The sequence below is a fragment of the Lynx rufus genome, unplaced genomic scaffold, assembly GCF_022079265.1.
Source record: "Lynx rufus isolate CCGP_SWC_20201006 ecotype Redwood Valley unplaced genomic scaffold, mLynRuf1.p SCAF_2, whole genome shotgun sequence".
NCBI classification, from domain to species: domain Eukaryota; kingdom Metazoa; phylum Chordata; class Mammalia; order Carnivora; family Felidae; genus Lynx; species Lynx rufus.
The window spans coordinates 10,162,821-10,186,835 of NW_025814834.1; the positions used below are offsets into that span (position 1 = coordinate 10,162,821).

At 42.3% G+C, this 24,015-nt stretch overlaps 1 protein-coding gene across 1 annotated transcript in view; it reads left to right on the forward strand.

Moving 5' to 3' along the window:
* The window catches only part of PID1 (phosphotyrosine interaction domain containing 1), a 122,207-nt gene extending 105,359 nt beyond the window's left edge, over positions 1-16,848 (forward strand). Inside the window, exon 2 of the mRNA XM_047084510.1 lies at positions 16,165-16,848. Within this exon, the coding sequence (XP_046940466.1) occupies positions 16,165-16,641 (477 nt within the window). The 3' untranslated portion in view covers positions 16,642-16,848. The remainder of the gene's footprint in view (positions 1-16,164) is intronic.
* Positions 16,849-24,015: the final 7,167 nt, after the last annotated feature.

Consider the following 24,015-nt stretch of genomic DNA (forward strand, 5'->3'; position numbering starts at 1 on the left):
CTGACTGCTAAACAGGTGCCTCTTGAAAAATAACAGAAGAGTTTCTTGCTTTTCCTTAATCCATCAAGATTTGAAACCTTTGCTCCCACGCAAGCACACTCTTACTCAAAATAATTGCACTTGTTAAAGTGGTCATTCATCTAAAAGATTCCTGTGAGCCCGCTTCATTCTTTATTCTTATTTTCCCAACACCAAAAGAGAAATGTCTTTTTTCTTTTCTTCTCTTAAGAATACCCTCATTAACAATGACGTTAACCAGACACTCTTCGAAGCTACAATGTAAGCCTCTCAAAATCCTTGCTCTGTATTTCTAAATATTTGGTATCGCCCTTCTTTCTTACGAAGAAATGTAGGAGGAGAATTCTACTATAGAGGTGAATAGTAGGAATATTATCAGGTAGTCACAATATTTCCTGAGCAGAGCTCAGTAGTTAAATAGCAGGAAAGTTATGGTTCCAAGGTGACTTTTAACTAACAATAGAAACAGATAATGGCGCTAGTAATTAAAAATTACTCTCACATCATGCATTGCGTTCTACTTAGAAACAGAAGGTAAATACAATAAAGCTTTTGAGTGCTTACAGATTTTGATTGTCAAAGGTGTTATTTCATATTATATATATGCTTGTCAAAGGTGTTACACACACACACACACACACACACACACACACACACACAGGTGCACCAGGACAATTAGAGTAGTATTTGTCACACCAAACTAGGTTGATCCAATCAGCATGAGGGGTGATTTTGATTGAAAAGGTCCTTGGCAGTATGTATCTAAAAACTAAATGTAATCTTCAAGATTGTTTAGTCAGCTCTATATGCTCATAAAAATCTTTTTATTTTCCATTTAAATTAGCACTGAGCCAGGTGCAAATGTATTCATTCATCTTGTGTGTGTGTGTGTGTGTGTGTGTGTGTGTGTTTACATATTACCAATTCCCTTCCAAAAAGGTTCTATCAGTTTGCACCCCAGTCGGCAGTGCAAGAGGGTATCCGTCTCTCCATAGCCTTGCCAACATGGTGTGTGCCATACCTTTTGTTTTTACCAGTCTGGCAAGTGAGGAGGCCATCTCAGAGTAGTTTTAGTTAGCATTATCGCTAATTATGAGGAGATCTTTTAAGTAAGAATCAGCCAAGTAAGACATCGTCTAGGGGTTTCACTCAGTGTTCTACAAACTATATCACTATTTTCCTTGACCATACATCTTTAAGTATGCAGTGAATATGTCCATTGTACATTTATTTTTTTTTATTTTTTTTTTCAACGTTTATTTATTTTTGGGACAGAGAGAGACAGAGCATGAACGGGGGAGGGGCAGAGAGAGAGGGAGACACAGAATCGGAAACAGGCTCCAGGCTCCGAGCCATCAGCCCAGAGCCCGACGCGGGGCTCGAACTCACGGACCGCGAGATCGTGACCTGGCTGAAGTCGGACGCTTAACCGACTGCGCCACCCAGGCGCCCCTCCATTGTACATTTAAACAGTTGCAGAGGACACGGTTTCTATCACATTTAAAATACGGTAAATTTAAATAAAATTGTGACATGGCTCCTTTAAGTGTAGTTAGTGTAACCTCTATACCAAACTAGCATCTCTTTCAAAAATATCATTTTCAACTTAGGCTAGTACGCTCCTATGCCAGCCACTATGTTTTTAAAGTTTTATTGAGGAACTTACACATCGTTGTATAAGTTGAAGGCATGTGTCGTGATGGTTTACATGTATTGTGTTTACTGCAATAAATACGGCGAACACTCATTGTCTCACATAGATACAATAAAAATCAACAGAAAAAGAAGAAACATCTCCTTGTGATGAGAACTTGTAGGATTTGCTCTTTTCTAAAATGTTTGTTTATTTATTGTTTTTTTTTTAATTCTAATGTGTATTTAGTTTTGAGAGACAGAGAGTGAGCAGGGGAGGGGCAGACAGAGAGGGAGACACATAATATTTTTTTAAATATAATTTATTGTCAAATTGGTTTCCGTACGACACCCAGTGCTCATCCCAACAGGTGCCCTCCTCATTGCCCGTCACCCACTTTCCCCTCTCCCCCACCCTCCATCAACCCTCAGTTTGTTCTCAGTGTCCAGGAGTCTCTTACGGTTTGCCTTCCTCCCTGTCTGTAACTTTCCCCCCCTTCCCCTCCCGCATGGTCTTCTGTTAAGTTTCTCAAGATCCACCTACAAGTAAAAACATATGGTATCTGTCTTTCTCTGACTGACTTATTTCACTCAGCATAATACCCTCCAGTCCCATCTTAGTATAAAGGGCTAGTATCCAAAATCTATAAAGAACTCACCAAACTCCACACCCAAAAAACGAATAATCCAGTGAAGAAATGGGCAGGAGACATGAATAGACACTTTTCCAAAGGGAGACACAGAATCTGAAGCAGGCTCCAGGCCCTAAGCTGTCAGCACAGAGCCTGACGTGGGGCTTGAACTCACAAACTGAGATCATGACCTGAGCTGAAGTCAAGAGTCAAATGCTTAACCAACGGAGCCACCCAGGCACCCCTAGGAGTTACCCTTAACAACCTTCCTGTAGCAGTGTTAGTTACAGTCATGTTGTACGTTACATGCTAGGTACTTATTTATCTTATAACCGGAAGTTCATACTTTTTGACCATCATCCTTCCAATTCCCCTCCCTCCCAGCTCTACCTCTCATAACCACAAGTCTGATTTTTGTGTCTGTGGGTTTGGTGTGGGTTTTTTTGTTTGTTTGTTTTTGTTTTTGTCTTTTTTTTAGATGCCACATACAAGTGAGATCATGCAGTATTTGTCTTTCTCTGTCTGACTGTACTTAGCATAATGCCTTCAAGGCTCATTCATGTTGCAAATGGTGAGATTTCCTCAACTTTTTATGGCTTAATTATCTATCGATCGATCGATCGATCAATAGATAGATCTATCTCACAGTTTCTTTATCCATTCATCCATCAGTGGGCACTTAGGTTGTTTCCATGTCTTGGCTCCTGGGTCTTGGTAATGATGTGTTGGACATGACACCTAAAAGACAAGCAACAAAATACAAAATAAGAAAGTGGGGTGCCTGGGCGGCTCAGTCAGTTAAGTGTCTGACTATTGATTTCAGCTCAGGTCACAGCCTCATGGTTTGCAGGATCAAGCCCCGCATCAGGCTCTGTGCTGAGTATGGAGCCTGCTTGAGAGTCTCTCCCCTCTCTCTCTGCCCCTCCCCCCCTCAAAATAAATAAACTTAAAAAAACATAAGCAAGTGGGACTGTGTCAAACCAAAAAGCTTCTGCACAGCAGAAGAAACCATCAAAAGGCAATCTATAAAATGGGAAAAAAAGTGTCAAAGCATATATCATTTGCATAACCATATAAGGGGTTAATATCCAAAATGTAGAACAAGTCATATAACTCAACAGTAAAATAAAATGAACACTCAATTAAAAAATGGGGAAAGGTCTCAAATAGACATTTCCCCAAAGAAGATATACAAAAGGCCAACAGGTGTATGAAAAGATGCCCACCATCACTAGTCGTTAGGGGAACGTCAGTGAAAACCACAGTGAGATCTCAGCTTATGCCGACTACAGCAGCCATCATCAAGAAGATAAGAGATAACAAGTGTTGGCTTGGATGTGAAGAAAACCCTTGTGTGCTGTTGGAAGGAGTGTACCTTGGTACAGCCACAGTGTGGAAAACAAAATGGGGGATCCTCCAAAAATTAAAAATAGGACTGCCACGCAATCTGGCAATTGCCCCTCTGGGAAAATACCTAAAGAAATGAAAAGACTACCTGACAAAGATATTCATCCCCCCGTGTTCACAGCACCATTACTTGCAATAGCTTTTCCATAACAATCATAAATTCTACAGCGTTTCTTTTCCTTTCTGGGCTCCTATAGTCCTTCTAGCCCCTCCTGCAGCCCCACAACCCCACCAAATGTCATCCTAAAATAGTGTCAGCGTCTGCTTGAAAGGCTATTGATCACCCTATGAGATTACACAGAGAATTGGATGTTCAGATCAGAAATCTCATGCAGTACCAAACTTTACTAGTAATTTCAAGGAAACGATCAGCACAAGCAACATGAGGTGAGATCTGGGACTGTCAGTGAGGCTCTTTTAGTCCTTTCTTGCTGCAGCATGAACGGTGTAGCCCAGACAACACAGAAGATACGTAATACTGCATGTGGTTATGGTATTTATGCAAGGAGATCCTTTTAAACCTTGAAACATTTCCATTTTTACTTGCATAGCTTAGCAGACGTTTTCCCAGAAGTCGTGTGCTGTGTACCTACAGATTTTATATTTGTTTCCCCAGGAACAATTCTAGGGAAACAGGTAAACCTGCATTAGGCATTCCATAGATAAGGACCTGCCTGCTTTGCACATGGCACAAAGTCTGTCATTAACAAGCTGACAAGGACATTAAACCGGGCCATTTCTTTCTCTTCTGGGGTCACTCTCCCTTTCCTCCATAAAGGGAGAGAATGGATTTTAGAACTGTGGTTTAACCATTTATCTCCCATCCTGTCCTATTTCTTCTATACAGAAAAATAAGTAAATAATGGAAACTTTCAAAAATTGTTTTCTTTGACCATATGCCTTTAAATTTAAATACCTTCTGGCTTGAGTTATCCTTAAATTCATATGCATATGCATTGATCAGAATAGCATAAGTGTATTACAGATTTTGATAAATAAAGATAGCTTTGTTAGAAAAACAACTCTTAATAGGATGGATGAGATGACTTTTTTAATTGATATTTTTATTAGGATCGTTGATTCACATGCAGTTGTTAAGAAATAATCCAGAGAGGTCCCCAAAACTTTACCCACTTTTCTCCTATGATAACACTTTCCAAAACTGCAGTGTAATACCGTAGTCATACGACCCACCTATCTTATTCAGCTTTTCCAAGTTTTGCCTTTACTCATGATGCCTGTGTGTGTATTTAGTTGCATACAACTTTTGCATGTGTGTGGGCATGTTTCCAGCCCCACAGTGAAGGTACCAAACATGTTCCTCACCCTGCGTTGCCCTTTTATAACCACACCCTCCTTTCTTCCACCCTCACGCCACCCTAAACCCTGGCGACCACCGGTCTGTTCCCCATCTCTAAAATGATATACAAATGGAATCATACAGTATGTTACTTTGGGGGGTTGTTTATTTTCACCCAGAAGAACTCCCTGGGGAGTAACAATCCATCTGGGTTGTTACAGGTGTCAGTGGTCATTCCATGGTACAGCCGTGCCACCGTCTACGTAACCATTTGCCTGTTGAAAGACATCTGGACTGATTCCATTTTTTGGCCGTTAGCGATAAAGCTGTGAACATTCGTGTAGCGGTTTTTGTTTGAACGTAAGTGTCCGTCTGTCTGGAATACCTAGTATTCCAGGTTTAGTTAGCCTCAGTGTACCCCTCTTGTTTCAAACCTTCACTGGCCTTTGATTAAGAGCTCTAGACTCATAGCCAGTAGATCAGTGTGCTTATTTTATTCCTTCCAGCCAAATGTTGTCTCAAGATGATTTTTCTTCTGAATGTTTAGTGCCTTCTCTGGTCCATTTCTAATGAATTGTGCAGTATGGAAAATGAATTGATAAAGTGCTACAAGGCCTAAAATCGGTGACATTTTTCACCTGCCACCGTGTTTGTCCCTTGAATCCATTTGTCAGGATAACTCTCAAGCAGTGTGCTTGATATTGATTTGTCATTTAGAGAATTTTCTCATTGTGAACATCGCGGGGCCTGGAGAGCTCTGCTGAATGTCTGTCCCTCTCCAGGATACGCCGCTGATTAGAAAGCAGAAGGGGAGATATCAGACCTGTCATGAAATAAATTGCTCTTGTGCCACTGAGTAGAACAGCACCTGGTTTGACCATCCTTGGGCCAGCTCACCAGAAGGGGCCCGAGGCGGGGATGTATGTTTCAATGTGGTGTCACTTTTATTAAGTGACTTTGTCTTCAGGGGCACACTTCAGTGCCTTCCAGATAAATCGCTTCTGTCTTTGACAGTGACAATGACAATATTTCCAACTTCACACATCCAAGAGCCAATTGACAGGACAAATTGCACATTGGGATTGCTTGATAAGCACAAGACGGGGCACAGCATCTCAAATCACTCTACGCCATTGGAACTAAGTTATAATATGAATAATAAAAACAAATCTATCACTGACACACCTAACTGTGAGACAGAAGCTGTATTTAACAGCTGAAGCAATGTTCATCTCTTGAGTAGAGTGCAAAAATTGTACTTAATTATTTTCTGATATTGGGTCTTAGTAAATTTGCTTTTCCCCCCACGATGTCCATTTACATAATACAAGGAAAACCTATCTCCCATAAAACTTCTCTTAATATTTTTATAGATTCGGTCCACATAACCCATGCAAATACTTGGAAAGAATTGCTAAACAATAAAACAGTATTCTTCATATTTATGACCTTAGGAAAGTTACCAAGACAAATAAATACCACTAAACAAAGGAATATGTACCAGAGGGTATGCACTTTGGAAAATCTACTTTCTACTGCCAGCATGGCTGCTATCATTAAGAAAAAAATAAAGAGTAAGTCTGTGAGGCTTTCTGGGTCATCACCGTCCCCTTTGGGATGGTGAACAAAAATGTGGTGTTTGAGACAGGCTTACCTTAGGCAGCCTGGCTCACATTTTGCCTCTGGCTCAGCTGACTAAGCCTGACTAAATAGATACAAGGCAAAGACTTCAAAACATAGCCTTAAGGGGAATGGTAAAAATTCTTCCTCCTTCCTGTCTAGCCAAGGGACAGCTGGGTCTACTCCTGAAGAGGTCTACCTATAAATAGGCCCCAGAGTGGTACCCAAGACCCATTTTGGAGAAGAAAATCCTGCTCTTGATCCAGAATCATCTGGGCTTCTTAGGGATGGCCCGTAGAAGTCGGAAGGGCAGAGGAGTAGGACCCTGGAGGGCAACCAGAAGGGATTCCTAGCTCTGTTGGGAGCTGAGCTCAGGCCTCGCAGCCTGGCCTTTTGAGGCTCTCGTGCCTTTGTTGAGGGCTATGTAAAGTCCGCCTAACCCTGCGTGTGGCTCATATGTTGTCTGGCCTGCTGGTATGCCACCCACCGGAGCGGGGTTGGGGCCAACATTGCACGCTTGATATTTGCTCTTCGCAATTATTCTTTGAGACGGGGATTGTTTGCTTCGTAAAGCACCGTTTCAAAATTCGTTAGGAATATGATACCTGAATATCAAGTATGCATTCTTGTCTCCTTCTTTCAATTATTAATGCTGGCATCATGGCTTAAATCCCTGAGCTGTGTAAATGCATCTCAGGTTAAGGACAGTTTCACTGATTCTAAATTCCTTTTAGAATGTTCAAGAAGCCCTGACAGAGTGTCTGTCACCTTTCCCTGTCACTGACCGGGTCTCAGTGTGGACCCTTGAAGAAATGGCCAGAGAGAAGGTAGATGACAATGTGAGTGGAAAATAAAAGGGTTTAGATCCTCTACAGGGAAGACTGGGGTAGTGGGAAGAATCTTGTCCTTAGAGTAGAAGAACTTTTGTCCCACATCTTGCTCGTTCGCACAGGGACCACCTGCGTGATTTCGGGCAAGTATCACGATCGTAGTCTCTGCAACAGAGGGGTGGTGTTAGGCAGGGATGAACAGCTCCATTTAGCACCAAAAGCTGAGAATGTTGATGATATACCTTGAATTGATTGCAATATAATTATCAACACTGTGAGTTTAAACACTGGACACACTTGCTATTTGGGTCTCCAAAATAAAGAAAGAAGCAATCAAAAGTAGAATCGATGCTGGGTAGCCTAAAACAACTCATCATTTTACTCCAAGATCTCAGTGAAGGCAAATGGGTGTGATGGACCTGGAGTACCCTGAGAGTGAAGAGACAGGTGTCAAGTGAGGCCAGGAAGCTCTTGTGTCCTGTCATGAGGACAAATGCAAAGTCACCAATGGCATTCTAATTTCCAGGCCATTTTGTTTGGGAGGCAAAGTCTGCCTTGGTCTTCGAGCTCCTACACACCTTTCCCTCTGCCTTGATGTTCCTCCACAGCTCCTCTCCTACCACCGCGACATCTCAGGAACCCAAACCACAATGAGCATAAAGACTAATAAACTTTCATGGGCCACAGCTTGATCTGAGGAACTAACTCGAGGATTTTTTTTTTTTTTCATCCCCACTGTGCTCTATGAGAGGGAAGACCTTTTTGAATGCAAGAGAAGTTTTCCAGATTCGTCAGAAATGCTCACAGAGGCATGCGTGTGTGCTCACGCAGGCCAGCCTTGCCCGTATAATGTTGAGTCCTGTAACCTTCATTTGTGATTGGGAATGTGAGCGTCAAGAGGGCAGGGAGTTTTATTGATTCTGTTCACTAATATACCTGTTCCTCATAGGTGTTCAATAAGTACTTACCAAGTAAGTGTGCAATTAAGAAATTCAGTTTTGTTTTTTTTTTTTGTTTTTTTTTTTTAATTTTTTTTTTCAACGTTTATTTATTTTTGGGACAGAGAGAGACAGAGCATGAACGGGCGAGGGGCAGAGAGAGAGGGAGACACAGAATCGGAAACAGGCTCCAGGCTCTGAGCCATCAGCCCAGAGCCCGACGCGGGGCTCGAACTCACGGGCCGCGAGATCGTGACCTGGCTGAAGTCGGACGCTTAACCGACTGCGCCACCCAGGCGCCCCAAGAAATTCAGTTTTTAAGCCCAAAGTTTATCACTGTATTTTTTCTCACAATGACTTCATAGGTTACACTGTGAACAGCATTTATTCTTTTATACCTTCTTCGTGGTGTACAGAATGTAATACAAGTTCGAGGTCATAATTAGCATTATGTCTGTCTTTGTGTTGGGGATTGTTAGATAATTGGCATGTGGATCCACTCTTCAGAGTGTCTACTGGGTGTTTGCTTTTCTGTGGCCAGCAAGGAAGGAGATGATTCAAGTTAGGCATGTGAATCTCTGTGTTCTGTCCCCTTTCTCTGCAAAGTGAAATAGGAATTAGTGTCAGAAGAGAGAAGTTTGTCCCTGCTGTCGGCTCAGGGTTGCCTCTTCTCTTTCTTATCTTCTGCCTTATAACCCAAAGGCTATTAGGATTCCCAGTCCCGCATCTTCCGTCTTGAGTTCATATCATGTTATTTTATATCAGCTGAGACAGGAAGTCCCCTACAGACAATGAAAGAACAGCAAGGATTTTTATATCCCCGGAAAGGCCTCTGGAGGAGCTTTGATCTGGATTTGCCTTCCCAGAGAAACTTCATAGCAGACTGAACCAAAGCTGGGCTCGCGTAGTCCCGAAGTTGGGTTTGTCCAGCTTGGAAGGTCGAAGATCCCCAGGAAACCAGGTGCTTGGATTCTTCCACGATCATCCATTCCAGCCCACATCTTCATTGAGGGTCCCTGTCGTCAGCCTATCCATCCCACCGTCCAGTCTAGGATGAGACAGGTCAGGGTTCTAAACAAGGGATTTTCAGGCCAGAATGAAATATTGACTGGCCACCAAGAGGAAGGACTAGAACGATGCATGCTTGGCCACAGGGAGGCATGTCAGGCACCCAGGGTTTATTTTGCCGCAGATGAGGAAAGAGTGATGATTCATGAATGGAGAGCTGGCTGGGCTGTTGGAAAAGTCATGGGTGGGAAGGAGAGCTTCTGAGGACACTAGTCTCTGCTGACTGACATTGGTAATGCTGCAGACCCTCTGGCGGGTCCCTTAGCACTGTGGCCTCTATGTATTTTCACACGCCGTGTGTATTCTCAAATAATTTTTTCATTTGGGATTGAGCAAAGCCCATTCACACATTGCAAACGTCTGTGTCTGGGGCACCAGTTTATGCCATCGAATGACACATGGGGAAAAACTTTCATTTTTTGCTCTGCTTGTTTATTTCTCTCTGAATGATTCATTCTTAGTAAGTTTCTTGCCCAATGCCTGTTTCGGCAACCATAGAAAAGATGTTGGTATTTACTGCATATTTCCAACTGGTTGATACTCCCCCTAACGACTCTTCCTGTCATCTTCCGACTCCCTTTGTCACCCTGGGAGGTGACAACTTAAAAAAAAAATCTGTCTACTATTTTGGACATTTAATGAGCAATTCAGTGACTCGACGTTTCTCGTCTACTCTGTGGCTCTGGAAGATTGCAGCCCTCTAGGATGAGGCTCAAAAGGGACTTATTCATCTAGAAAACATTCACCTCTTTCACAGATGGGCAGGATATCAGGATTCCCCTTAACCAAACCTGACATTGGTGTGCAGCTGTCGGCGGCCGGACCTCCCGAAGCAGCCTCGCACATTAAGTCCTGTGTTTTCACTTAGGGAAGGAGTGCCCACAGAGGGGTGTGGAAGAAAGTCCCCCACACAAGGAAGGTTGTGGCAAGAAGCGATTTCTCTATAAAGAGAGTAAATCCCTACAATGGCGTTGACTTAGAACGATACAAGGATAGAACCCTGTATTTTGGAGTTTCTGTTTATTGACGCACGTATACCCTGTGGCCTCAAATCCAAAGAGGACGTGGCTGAACGCACAGCTTTGATGTTTTGAGACAATTGATTTCATTCCAGCTTTTGCTTTGTTTTCCCTTGAAAACAGAGCCGTAGGTATATTTCTATTAAACTATATATGAAAAATTAAAGACAGAAATTCACTCTTTGGTGTTTTGGTTTTTTTTTTTTAAACGCTGAATGGTTTGTGGTTTTTATTTTTTATTTTTTTTCAAGGACTTATAGTCAACAATATGGGTTAATGCCAGACTCTGGAGAACTTAGGAGGGGATTAGCAAATGTGCAGGCAGGTAGTAAATAGTTGACTTCTGAGGGGAAAGTGCCCTAAATCAGGATTCCAGAACACGGGCCATTATGGAAGATACCGGGGCTGACTTAAAGGGGTCATTCTGAGGGGAAGCTATCTTGGTGCATCATTTCACCGTTTTACATTCCATTTTTAGGGGAACTCCGTTCAGATAATTCTTTTTCTATGTCTCTTTAAGAAATGTCAACTTAACATCATTTCTTTGTACATATGTCAGCTCATGGGATTTCGGACATGATCACCTCCACAAAGGTAGCAAAACAGAGGCTTCATGGACCTCTCAAGGCTCACCCAGTGACACCAGGTGACACTCTCTAGCTCATGTTGTGGGCTGACGAGATCCTGCAGGAACCAGAGAGCAGTTCATTGCTGGGGCTGTTTAGGCGGGTTGGGGCGGGGTCAGCTCATTTAACTGAAGAGGAGACTCGGCCCAAAGCCCTCCCAAGGCCTGCGGTGAGCCGACCCTGGTACCGCAGGACTACAGCTGCTTGTCTAGACAGTCGGCCATCTTCTGGCGTCTCAGGTGCAGGTTTGCTGATTCTGTGCTTGTCCCAAGGGCCTGTCTGTCCGCTGCAGCCTCTGGACTCTCCACGGCAGATCCCAGTTGAGAGCGGGTGTGGGTTGTGGAAGGGCCAGTGGGCACCTGGTGTGCTTGTGGGCCCTTGTCAGTACCGCAGCGGAGAGGAGTCATCCCGTAAGTCACTTTTAGCTCTCCTCTCTCTGCAGGCTCACTAATACTTTGCAAGATGAAGCTAATGGAATATTCAGGATTAGTACTGGTAGAACACATTTATGCCTCTCTTGCAAAGATGCCAAAAGTCTGCAGTTCTTGAGATTAAACATTTTGTTGTCTTCGATTTCATTTTAAGCAGATTATATCTTCTTGACTTTTAGAAAATAGATATATATTGTGAACAGGTATTGTATATATTAAATATATGATGTATAACTTATATATATATACATATATATGTATAAAATTTTATTTGTGCCCCATTTTGCCTGGGTATTTTAGAAAACATATATATTCTGAACAGATCTGTTTTCTAAAATTCCCAGGCAAAATGGAGCACCAATTTATAATACATGATATATGATATACATATGATCTATAATATATATAGCTTATATCATATGATATATGATATATATAGCTATATATATGTGGTATATATAGCTTATATATAGCTTACATATATCATATGTCATATGTATATCATACATACAGTTTATATAGAGAGATTATATATACCATATCATATATATGATATATGATATATATATATTACATATATTATATATATATATAATTTTGTTATTTGGGCTCTATTTTGCCTGGGAGTTTTAAAAAACAGATCTATATTATGAACAGATATTATATATACTTAAATATATGATATGTAAATTATACATATGTACATTATTATGTTATTTGTCCTCCATTTTGCCTAGGAGTTTTAGAAAACAGATATTATGAACAGATATTATATATATTAAATGCATGATATGTAAATTGTATATATATATACATATATGTATAAAATTTTGTTATTTGTGCTCCATTTTTCTGGGTAGTTTAGAAGTCTTCTGAGCCTTTCTGCAATTATAAACCAAGAATAAAATGTTGAAGAAATGCCTAGGCCCATAATGGCATGGAAAAGATTGTCATCTATAAAAGCGCCACACAAAAGAATACTGTACATTCTTTGGGGGTGCCCCCTGTACCTAGGGTGCTCATATAAATCCAACATTTCAAAAAATATACATAAAGAAATCCAAAATTTCTCTTATAGTCAAAATATGGGGGAAAAGAATAAATGGCTGAAAAGTGAAATTGAGTGGAAATGGCTCTCACCGAATAGCAGAGTGGTTCAGGAATTCAACAGGTATCTTTTCAGGGTGTCTTGTCCATGCCGTCTTCCTCATGAATCATCAGAATGTTCCTGAAAGGCCAACACTTTGCAGCCTAGAGTATGTGTCCCAGTTCGCCTCCACCTGCCCTAAGGTTATTATGTTTGAAAATGGGCAGGTGATAATAATATTCCGTCCTGATCCAAGAGGTTGCCAGTGAAGCTGGCAAACACAATGTGCCTTTTGTATAAAGTGTGTTACAGATATGAGCTATTACTTATTCAGTGTATGGCTTGATTTGACCATGATATATGTATATATACACGTACACATATATGTACATATATAAAGGGCGATTTGGAACTTTTCGCTTGATGTTTAGTGTGCTCCCACGGTGACACAAATGGACCACAAAATGAAGATTACTTTCACAGTAAGTTTAATGCCAAGAAGTTGCATCGATGTCCTATGTTCTACCTTGGGGTTTTAAAATTGTTTCTATGAATGTCTACATATTATTAAGTAGCTTTCATTATGACTAAATTCTTTGAGCTACTAATATCCTCCCCATTCTTCTCTCAAGCGCCCTTTCAAAATAAAATTTTATTTCCCTTAAAATCTTCAGTTTTCAAGTAATAAGCATTTGTAAGAGAGGAGTGCACTTAGTTACACATATTTACTACTATGAAATTGCTTTCTATTGGAGCGAATTATCTACAGGTTCTAATAACTTTCTTTAAACTCATCCCTTAATTAAATCACAAATGAAGGCACTGACTGGATAATTTTTTTAATATTTATTTTAATTTATTTTTTGGGAGAGGGAGAGAACGAGAGTGAGTGGGGGAGAGGGGTAAAGGGAAAGAGAGAGAGAATCTTAAGCAGGCTCCACGCTCTGTGTGGAGCTGGACGTGGGGCTCCATGCCATGACCCTGGGATCACAACCTGAGCCGAAATCAAGAGTTGGACATCCACCAACTGAGCCACCCAGGTGCCCCCGGACTGGATAACTTAAAAAAAAAAATTGTGTGTGTGTGTGTGTGTGCGCGCGCGCGTGTGTGTGAGCTTAGAGCACATTGAAGGAGATTTTCTCCCTCTGACTGATATTTCTATCAAATATAAACATAGTTATTTTCTAGCGTCAGTGGATAGTAAGAAAGAATGCACTTTTACTTCAAGCACTGAAACTAGTGTCCCCGTTTTCTTTGAAACTTTGGAAAGTAAAGACGTCATAGAAAGGCAGGGGGTATTGATACAGGGTACAACTTAGATGAACCTTGAAAACATTGTGCTAACTGAAAGAAGCCAGACCCAAAAGGTCACATGTTATGTGATTCCAGCTATATGAAAATCCGGAATAGTAAATCCATCCAGACAGAAAGCAGATTGGTGGTTGTCAGGGGCTGGGGAGAGGGGACGACAGAGAGTGACGGCTTAATGGGCACCACGTCACCCTCGGGGATGGTGAAAATATTTTGGAACCAGACAGAGCTGATCTTTGTACAGCTATTTTGACTACCAACCACCACTGAATCACACACTTTAAAATGGTTAATCTTATGTGATGTGAATTTCACCTCAATAAAAAAGTAATAAAGCTGTTAAAAAAGAATAAAGGTATCATAAAGTACCACATACAGAAAGCACATTTTCCACAAGGATATAAATCAAGAGCCCTTTATTGTACATTCTCTCCAATCCAGAGTGACGGGAGCTTTTCAACCAGTTGCTGTCCTTGTGGAGTGGAGGCATTTCCTTGTCTATCTGCCCCCAACTGTTGTCATTCCGTCTCTGCAATGTCATCCCTATGGGGCTCCCCCTGTCCTTTCCCGCTCCCTCTGCTCCCTCCTTTCCAGAAGCTCTTGCCTTTGGGCTCTGCTGCTGCTCAGCCCTTCCCATCTGTTCTTCTTCCTGGCATCAAGCAAGTCTTCCGAGTTCAAACCTCGGTCAAATCCAGGCACTCCTGGGACTGTAGACCTTCGATGGCATGCCACGAGAGCAAGGATGTCCCTGCTCCCTAGACTGCATGCAGGGCCATCTTCCAAAGTTCATCCAGTGCTCAGGGACTTCCTGTCTCCCAGGGCTGTCTTAATGCAAATAGTGGCCTATTTGCCCAAGTTGTGGGGAGGAGGGCTTTCCCCACTCCAGCCTTTTCCTTTCTGCCCCCTTCTTCTCTCCCTGCCTTGGTGAGCTGTTCCCACCTGGCTTTTGAGACCCCACATCTTGAAATCCAGTGACTCTTCCCTGAGGCCTCCCATTAGCAGGGTGCCCTCACTCCCTCCTCTAAATCCTCAGGGTACTTTGCCGTATCCCCGGCCTGCCCTTTTCACGGTCTGCCTTACATTATAGTAGAGGGTTAGCGGTCTGTCCAGAACGACCTACCTTGTGAGCTGTGGAACTAGGATATAAATCTTGACTTTGCCTGCTTCAAAGATTGTGCTGTGAGCAAATCTCCAGTGACCTCCTTCCTATGGATTGTGGACCTCTCCAACGTCTCCCTCCCCCTACACCATCCCCCCAGGCACTTTGACAGTATGCATAGTAGGTTGCTGATAAGTACCCCTAGAATGTGCAGAACTGTTCCTCTCCACAAAGTTACTTTTTAAAGGGACTGTCCAGTTGGCTCTATTTAAAGAGGTAAAGCATAAAAAAGATGCGATAGTACTTAACTTCTGTTTTCTGCCATTTTTGAATGTGGCTTTTATCTCCCTTCTAAACACACACATTGGTTGGAATCACGGTAGCCCAATCTCCTTTCTCATCATTTCCATGGACCTTTTTCTGATATTTTCTTCCTCAAATTGATAGTATTTATATCTGTGTCACTAATTTTGAGCCCAATTATATATGATTTGTGTGATTTCTTGAAACGATTTCTTCAGTTTGATGCATTTCCATAATGCCAGTGGTCCAATGGTACCAGTTCCATGCATTTTGATGAATGGAAAAAAAATAGCATGAAAATCCCTTCTTGGTATGATGATAAACAGGTTTTTTTTTTAAGACACCATTTGAATCACTTGGAATTCTTTGTCTTTCTTTTCGTCCTGCCAGTCTAGCTCTTCGATAAGCCAGCATTCAAGTCGGTTGAAAATAAACTTCAAATACCAAGTTTTAAAGAAATGCCAAATTATGTAAAAGATCATACTATTATTCTAATTTGAATTTTAAAAAGGGGTAGGGAGAGGGAGAGTGGGACTCTAGAAATTAGGTTTTTAAAAATCCAACTCTATTTAAGGAGTTTTCAGTACCTTTGCCAGATGGTCAACTTGTTAGGGAGAAAAGGTAAAAATTACCATGACAGGGTATCTTGTGTTTGGTTTGGTTTGGTTTGGTTTGGTTTCATTTTTGGGTTTGTTTTTGGTTTTTTGTTTTAGGGAGCCAGAAGAGTGTCTCTCTACCTGCTTCAAGTGACAGCGTGACTGTCTTGAGAACATCTGGGTGAACAACTAGAAGGAAGAGTCCAATATTGACCTTTCCCTTTCTCTTCCTCTCTTCCCTCTGCAGGTTACCTACCTGGGTAAAGTCCCCACCACAGGCATGCAGTTCCTGTCAGGCTGCACAGAAAAGCCAGTCATCGAGCTCTGGAAGAAACACACGCTAGCCCGAGAAGATGTCTTTCCCGCCAACGCCCTCCTGGAAATCCGACCATTCCAAGTGTGGCTCCATCACCTCGACCACAAAGGTGAAGCCACGGTCCACATGGATACCTTCCAGGTGGCGCGCATTGCCTACTGCACCGCCGACCACAACGTGAGCCCCAACATCTTCGCCTGGGTTTACAGGGAGATCAATGACGACCTGTCCTACCAAATGGACTGCCATGCTGTCGAGTGCGAGAGCAAGCTCGAGGCCAAGAAGCTGGCCCACGCCATGATGGAGGCCTTCAAGAAGACTTTCCACAGTATGAAGAGCGACGGTCGGATCCATAGGAACAGCTCATCGGAAGAAGTTTCCCAGGAATTGGAATCCGACGACGGCTGAATGGACTTAGCATGCTTCGGCAAGGCAGCACTGGTCGAGGAATTCAAGATGATAGATGAATAAGCAACGATTCAAATTTGGGAAGTAAAGACTGCCATGCTATTGGCTGACCAAGCTTTTTTAAATTCAGAAGAGCAATTCTAAATCTAAAGAAATGTATTATTAAAGTAATTACGTTACATTGAAATCTGCTGCTGCTGTGACTGTGGGGAGGGTGGGCGTGCAGACGGGGAGGAAAGTTCTAGACTCTCTTCCTCCCCCCACCCCTCATTTCCCAATGCCTCCCTGTAGGAGCTCTCCATGCCGGTTGTCACCACTCTCAGGCAAATACACTGCGGCTGTTATTTGACGAGCCATTCCAGTTTGCCTTACGGACCCCAGCCAGAATGTTCGGTGCCCCTGGAGGATCCCTAGTCGTGGGTGGAGGTGGGGTGGGGGGTACAGATGCAGGCACAGAGGCCGCAGAGCCAAGGGAACACTCCAGGCTCATCCTGAGAGCCCCTCTCCCTGGCATGGTTCAGATTCTCTCCTCAGTAAGCGAATCAGCACAGCCTTTATTTAGCTTTACAACTAACAACCTGGTAGCTGGTAGTTGATTCAGTTAAAGATAATGCTTTTATTTACATAAATATATCAAGTAGTACCCTCTTATTGTATTCACTTCATCTATTTTCTTGGAATACTCACAACTGCTAATAGCTGCCTTCCTTATCCCTCCTCATCCACCCTCTTTCCCCTTCCAACCCAGCCTACGTCCCTAAGGGATGGATTCTCAGCATACACTGCAGGACACAAAAAGGGAAGAAAATAACCAAGCATCTGAAATAACCAGTCGAGCAAAGTGGGAGTTTAAAAACAACCACCACGACCACAGAAACTGGAAAAAGGGAACGAGTTATCAGCAAGTGAGCAAAAACTCCACGCGGGCTGTCCTTTTTTCAGGTCTGATTTACAGTAACTTGTTTAGTTAATGGTCCTGCCTGAGGAATCCTTCCTGGCAAGCTTCAGATCTGATCGGGCGTCGCCAAGGAAGCCTTGCCGCCTTCACTCAATGTTGTACTCGAATAGAGAATGTGTTGTGTACAACTGGCTTGTCTAGACAAACTGTGTCCGTCTTCATCTAAAAGGAAATCTGACCTTGTCATCTTCAAATTGGTGAGACCTTAGAGTCAGAGTTTCCAGTCTGTTCACTGTTTCCAATGAGAGATTCTCACCGAGAGAGCCTGAGCTTTCTCAGTTCCGGGGCTCTTTAAATATCATAAACACAAAGTCAACACTGAATGAAATTGAAAAGCGTTGGTTAAAATGCATACATTTAAAGCCGGGAGCAGATGGCTAGTGTTCCAGGTAATGCTGCTCCTTGATTAAAGTCTGTTTTTCATCCTGGTAGTTAATGTTAGGGGACACTGGGGGACCTTACAGAAGCCTTAAATGAGAGCTCATTGAATCCAGAGAGTAATGGGGTCGGTGTTTTGGTCTGTGTATCTGCGTGTCCGTGTACGCGTTTGTGTGTGTGTACGTGTGCCCCGGTGTGTGGGTTCAGTTTTAAGGCATGTAGAATAAGCATGGAGTCGTATTGAGAAGAACTTGCCTCTTGGAGATATTGCTTGCTGCTCTACAGCACATGTAAACTATTCTTTAGCGTAAATGCGTTCATTCTTTAATAAAAAATATGTTTGCATTAATAAAGCTGAGGACTTTCATACTCTGTATGTCTTTCCTTTTTTAAGTAATGAAAACCCCAAGGACGAAATAGGCCACATCGAGTAAATAGGGAATCCGCTCTAAGAAACATACAGCCTTGGTCCTAAAGAACCCATTCCTTGATGGTGTTGAACAAATCTTGTTTGACTGTCTAATGCTCAACTTACATTGAATTACTGCCCCTTCGCTGAGATGGTATCACGGCATGTAGTTATTCAGTGTGGTGGACTTATTTCAGAGGAGAGGCTTCTAGAACGTTCTGCAAGTGACTGCTATTTATAAAACCTTGTGTATAGCTTTGGGGACTCCATTCCAGAATCCTGGAAGGTAAATGCGGAGCGATTCCCTCCCACGGCACTGGTTACAAATGCTTCCTGCAGGCCATGATTTCTCAGAACGACCCCATTAATCTCGCAAGGCAGGTGGCCCGTGGAGCCACTGTGTGTGTTGAACAATGCCCTTCATGGAATCAGGAACCAACATAAAGCCTTCTGAAGTGAAAATATGAGAGCCTGCTGAAGAGGTGCACTCGAGTAAGAATCACCACCCATCTCTGACTCAAATGGCATTTTCCCTCATTGACCTTTTCTGAATTTCAGTTTCGCCACCTTGTCCTTGAAGGTGCTTCTAAGATGGGGGGGGGGGGGGCGGAAAGAAAGGAAGGAAGAAAGAACCCAGCCAGCATATATTTCAGAACAGTGCCATTTCCATCTCACAGAAGTTAAATCCCAAGTGCTCATATGGGTATTTATTGCAGAAAGCGTTTGCTGATTTTTTTCCAGGGTACTGAGTGTGACAGGCTAAGTAATTGGCTCTGATAATGTTGCCATGAGCTTTTGCTTGAGATGATTAGTAAGCAATTTCAAGATAAATACACAACGACATCTTTCAAATAGCTAATGAGGTCTTTGGGGACAGCCAGGATTCATTCGCCCCAGAGGGGTGATTCAGACGTGCCTTTTTTTTTTCTTTATGGCTTTGGCTTCTCCCTTTCTATACTATACTTTCTATGCTAGTGGTCACAAAGCACTTTCATGTATGCTAACTCCTATGCCCCTCAGAAGGATCCAGTAGGGGGTTCCGTATCTCCTTAACTTTAGAGATGAGGAAACTGAGGTTCAGAGAGGTTGCACAAGTCAGCCAAGGCGACACAGCTAGGGTGGATTTGATGGAGACTTCGAACTCTCTGACTTCTAGGCCAGGGCTGTTGCTTTGTTTAGGCAAGGTCCATTGCTTTTGAATTTTTTATTTCCATTCTCCTTAAATCCTCTAGCCTGTTTTAAACTGGTATTCCAAGCCACTATAAATAAACATCCTTTGGTATTCATTTCCAAGTACTTTTGATAGCAATAGAAAAAGTTTTAAAAGCAAACAAAGGCCCAGGAAGTTTTATCTGAGCACAAATAGCATAATGTGAGATTTTACTTAAGTATTTTATTGGCTGTGGTCAATGGACAAAATACCCTCTCCACCCCTACAGAACCAAGATGCCTGGTTTATTTTGTTTTTCTCCGGACACATTAAAACTCTGAGTCAAATCCTTCTGCGGCAGGATTCTAAAACAACACGTATTTGCTGTTCATTCAATGCGTTTTCAATTCTATATTTATTTGTATGATTATATAAAGTATCTGTTCAAGCCTCTGGGGTGTGTCATTAAGATGGGGATTTTGTCCGTTTTGTTCACATTTTATCTCCAGCCGCAGGTTACAGAATTCTTGTCATGCATTTGTGTCTGTTTACTTCTGTTGCTGAAAACAAAGAGGACGGGTATTAGGGGAGGGCATTTTTATTTTTCCAACAGTAGGAAGCATGTGAGTGTAACTGAGTTTTCCCCAAATTTATACTTCAGGAAACATTTTTTCTTTGCCTTCTCTCTTGCCTTTTTCCACTTTTTTCCCCCCTCTTCCCCTCCATCCTTTTCAACTTTGATATTTAATTATTTACACAACACCACTCCAGACATCCTCTGATTTTAGCAGAAAGAGAATACATGCTCTGAATCTGAGATCATGTTTTAGTTCATGATGCGCTGATGTAGAATTTGACCACATTGTCAAACACTTCAGATCATCCTAGATTGTTCTTATTTACTATTGTTTTTCAGTCAGAAGGGACATGATGACAATTTAATTCTCCATAGCTTACTATTTCTTAGGCATTCCAAAAAGGTGTGATATAGCTTCTCATCTCCTAGACTGAACTGGGGTGAAGGAGAAGGGTCCCTTAATTGCCCAATTCTTATTTATCTTCGAGAAACTTTCCTTTTAGACGCCAAGATTTGGCTTTTAGAGTAATTTTATGGGATGCAATTGTTCAGCTTGAGAACTCTTGCTTCTTTTGAGGAGGTACCAGCTGAGAATAGTTACCAGAAGAGAACCGAGTATGGTGCATAAGTTCAAGCTTAGAAAGAAAAACAACTGAATGGGTAAGAGCAAACTGTTAAGAGGAAGAAAAATCTAAACCATCTTATTTTGGACATTTACAAATAAACTGCGATATATTTTTTTAGTGAATCTAAGACATAGTCTTGTACACTTGAGCGAGGCTGACATTTGCAAAGAGATTTGGGGAGAATGTTTCTTTTGGAATGACTTAGTAAGATTATTTTGGGTTTTGCTTAGGTACCCAGAATTGGTTATTCAAAAATAACCTGAATAGTTTTTGCTTAGGAAATCCATGGCTTCCATTTAAAAACGTTTTTTAAGTTCCTACTGAGTTTTCAGTAGCTTAGGGGCTACTCTAAGAAGCTACTAAGGTGATCTGAAAATGGAATTACTGAAGTATGACACATTTTTAAGCCCTTCATAAAATTACCGATAATCATCAATATTTTCATGTCCATAAAGTCACTTAACAACTATTAATAAAAAATGTCTCATCCTTTTATCGAAAAATACATACTGGACCAAGGTTGGGCCATTTAAAAATATTATGAGATTTGTAAAATCATGATGCTACATGAGACCTGCTGATTTCAATCCCGTCATCATGGGGTGGTGGTTGCCATTCCAGAATGTTCTTTGTCCTTTGGGGACAAAGCTCCAGAGAACCATTTAAGGAAACACCCACTTGCAAGAAAGAGCCAAGAACTGATTCCATCCCAGGGTCCCTTTTTAATGTAAATTTGGGATCAACCAAGACCAAAATTCATCACAGATACTGAATCCTATTCTACACAGGCAACAAAATCTGATGATAAATGTTGTTATGTTCATAATTGGATCATCTTCATGCTGATGCTATTATGGGCAGAAGAAGATTTTAATTGGAGGGCTGAGGATGGAATTAGACCTTTAATTCTGTGCTTTGCCCAATTATTTTCTTGCCTTTCTCCATTTTAATAGCAACAGCTTTTCCTAGAATCTAGGACTGCACTTTTAGAAATTAGTACAGTGAAACCTCATTAATTTAGATAAAACTAACTAGGAGTTGGTGGTTTGGGCCTTGAAATGCTCAAGTTTTATGCTTATTTTTAATAAGCAAAATAAATAGGATGAAGAACGCCGTTATTGGAAGTGTTCGGCCGCTTGGGAAAAACTGCTTCCACATATCACAGCAACAATTTACCAGACATAGCGTAATTTCAGCATAAGTAGAAACTGGTAGCACTGAAATTGAGGTTTCGATGCGCCGCTTTCAAGCCATTATTCTTTATTTATTAAAGTGGGTTTCTCCACTGAGCAACAAATGGTTAATGCAATTCTAGGATTCAGAGCCGTTGGAAGTAATAAAATCCCCCTTCTGCTCATCATTTATATACATCTTTACTTTCAGTTAGTATAACTCTTTGGTCTTCTTAACCGTGACTCCCTCAAAAAACTAAACTCTTCCTGTTTCTCGCAGAAACGTTGCTATTAAAATAATGGAAATAGAAATTATTTTCTGGTGGTCTTGGCGTTCATCATTTTTCTCTTCGCTATTCATTCGTCTCCCCCCCTTGCGTTATTAAGACACTAAATTATTGTGGATCGCCGTCAAAAGCTCGGTAACGCAAGATCGTGGAGTCAGTCAGTTATGATCAATTATGTCTCATGGTCTGGTTTGTATTTAAAGTTTAACGTTTTGCTTTTCAGATCCCTGAGTGTGGTTATGATTTGCAGGGTCCCACTACCAAGCAATCTGATAGCTCCTTCCATATGTTGGCTCCATATGAATGGAGTATGAGGTTCGGAGGGTCTCCGCGCACAGACTGGAGACTGTGCCCTGCCCAAGGGGACGTGATAGAGAGACCAAGTGCGCCCTACTGGACCCCGCCCGTGCTATTCTTGCAGAGCGTGTACTTTGGCCTGGGGGCGGTGGGGAGTGGGGATCGGTCCAGAGAAAGAGGCATCTTTTTGCAATCCATCATCCTCCCAGAAGGTAGATAATTTTTCTACCAGGGTAGATAGACACTTGTTTCACAAATAAATACCATCTTAACGTGGCAGTCCTAAGGGACACCCGTATCTTTGCTCTCCGTGTATTTTTTGCAGACACACGAAATACCAAACTCTGGACTCTCTTCACTATACCCCGTGTTTCACAAACCAAAAGAGGGTACGCGGGGAGCACCAGTGACGCTCTAGGAACCATCGATAGCTCTTGAGATCGCATTGTACAGAAGGGCCATCTTATTTATGGTTGCCTAGCTTTTGGGCTCAGAATTGCAACAGTTGTGAGCTTTGAGTCCTCACGCAGTGCTATTGTACGCATATTTTAAAGAATCAAAATCATTGTTCCTTTAGGGTCGTTTCTTCTCTATTACTCTTGAAGGAAAGGAGTGAGGCATCCACCCTACACATTAATCTCAGAAAATGGAAGAGAAAATTCATTCTGGGCGACTCTAGGGATGCCAGAAAGCCTCAGAACCCGAAGATAAAACTTGGCACCTCTCTCGTTCCCTGGGACGGACTTCTGAGGCGGAGGTCTTATTAATTTTTCTATTTCCATCCAGCCCCTGACCCAGGCCTTTGCTGTGACCACAGGTGTGTGGCAGGAGTGAGCAGATGTCGGAGAAGAGTGGCTCCTGGAGAGGAGGGAAAGGAGTCCTGCCTCTGCCAGGATTTGGTTTCAGTGAGACCAGTTCTGTGCCCTCTGGTCACTTTTGGACACGTGACATTTGTCCTTCGTCTGCAAAGTGCCTCCTGGGGGCACTCAAAAGCCATCAAGGAAAGAGAGTAGCTTTTTTTTCAAAAAAAAAATTTTTATGTTCATTTATTTTTGAGAGAGAGAGAGAGACAGAGACAGAGACAGAGTGTGAATGGGGGAGGGCAGAGAGAGAGGGAGACACAGAATCCGAAGCAGACTCCAGGCTCTGAGCGGTCAGCACAGAGCCCGACGCGGGGCTTGAACCCACGAACCGTGAGATCATGACCTGAGCCGAAGTCGGCCGCTTAACCGACTGAGCCACCCAGGCGCCCCGAGAACAGCTCCTTATTGGAACACAGAACCTCCAGCTCCACTGTTCTTCATGCGCACAACTCCTGTTGTTCTAAAGTTCAGATCTGATTGTGCCAGACTTTTACTTACAAACTTTCCATGGCCTCCTCATTGTCTGTAAGAGAAACGGGTCAGTGTCTTCCCTCCCCCCCTGCCCTCCTTCCTTAACTTTATTTTATATGTTGGTGTGAGAGACCAGCTCCTTCTCAAGCTTTCACCTGCTGTTCCAGGCTCCGGTCTGAACCCTTC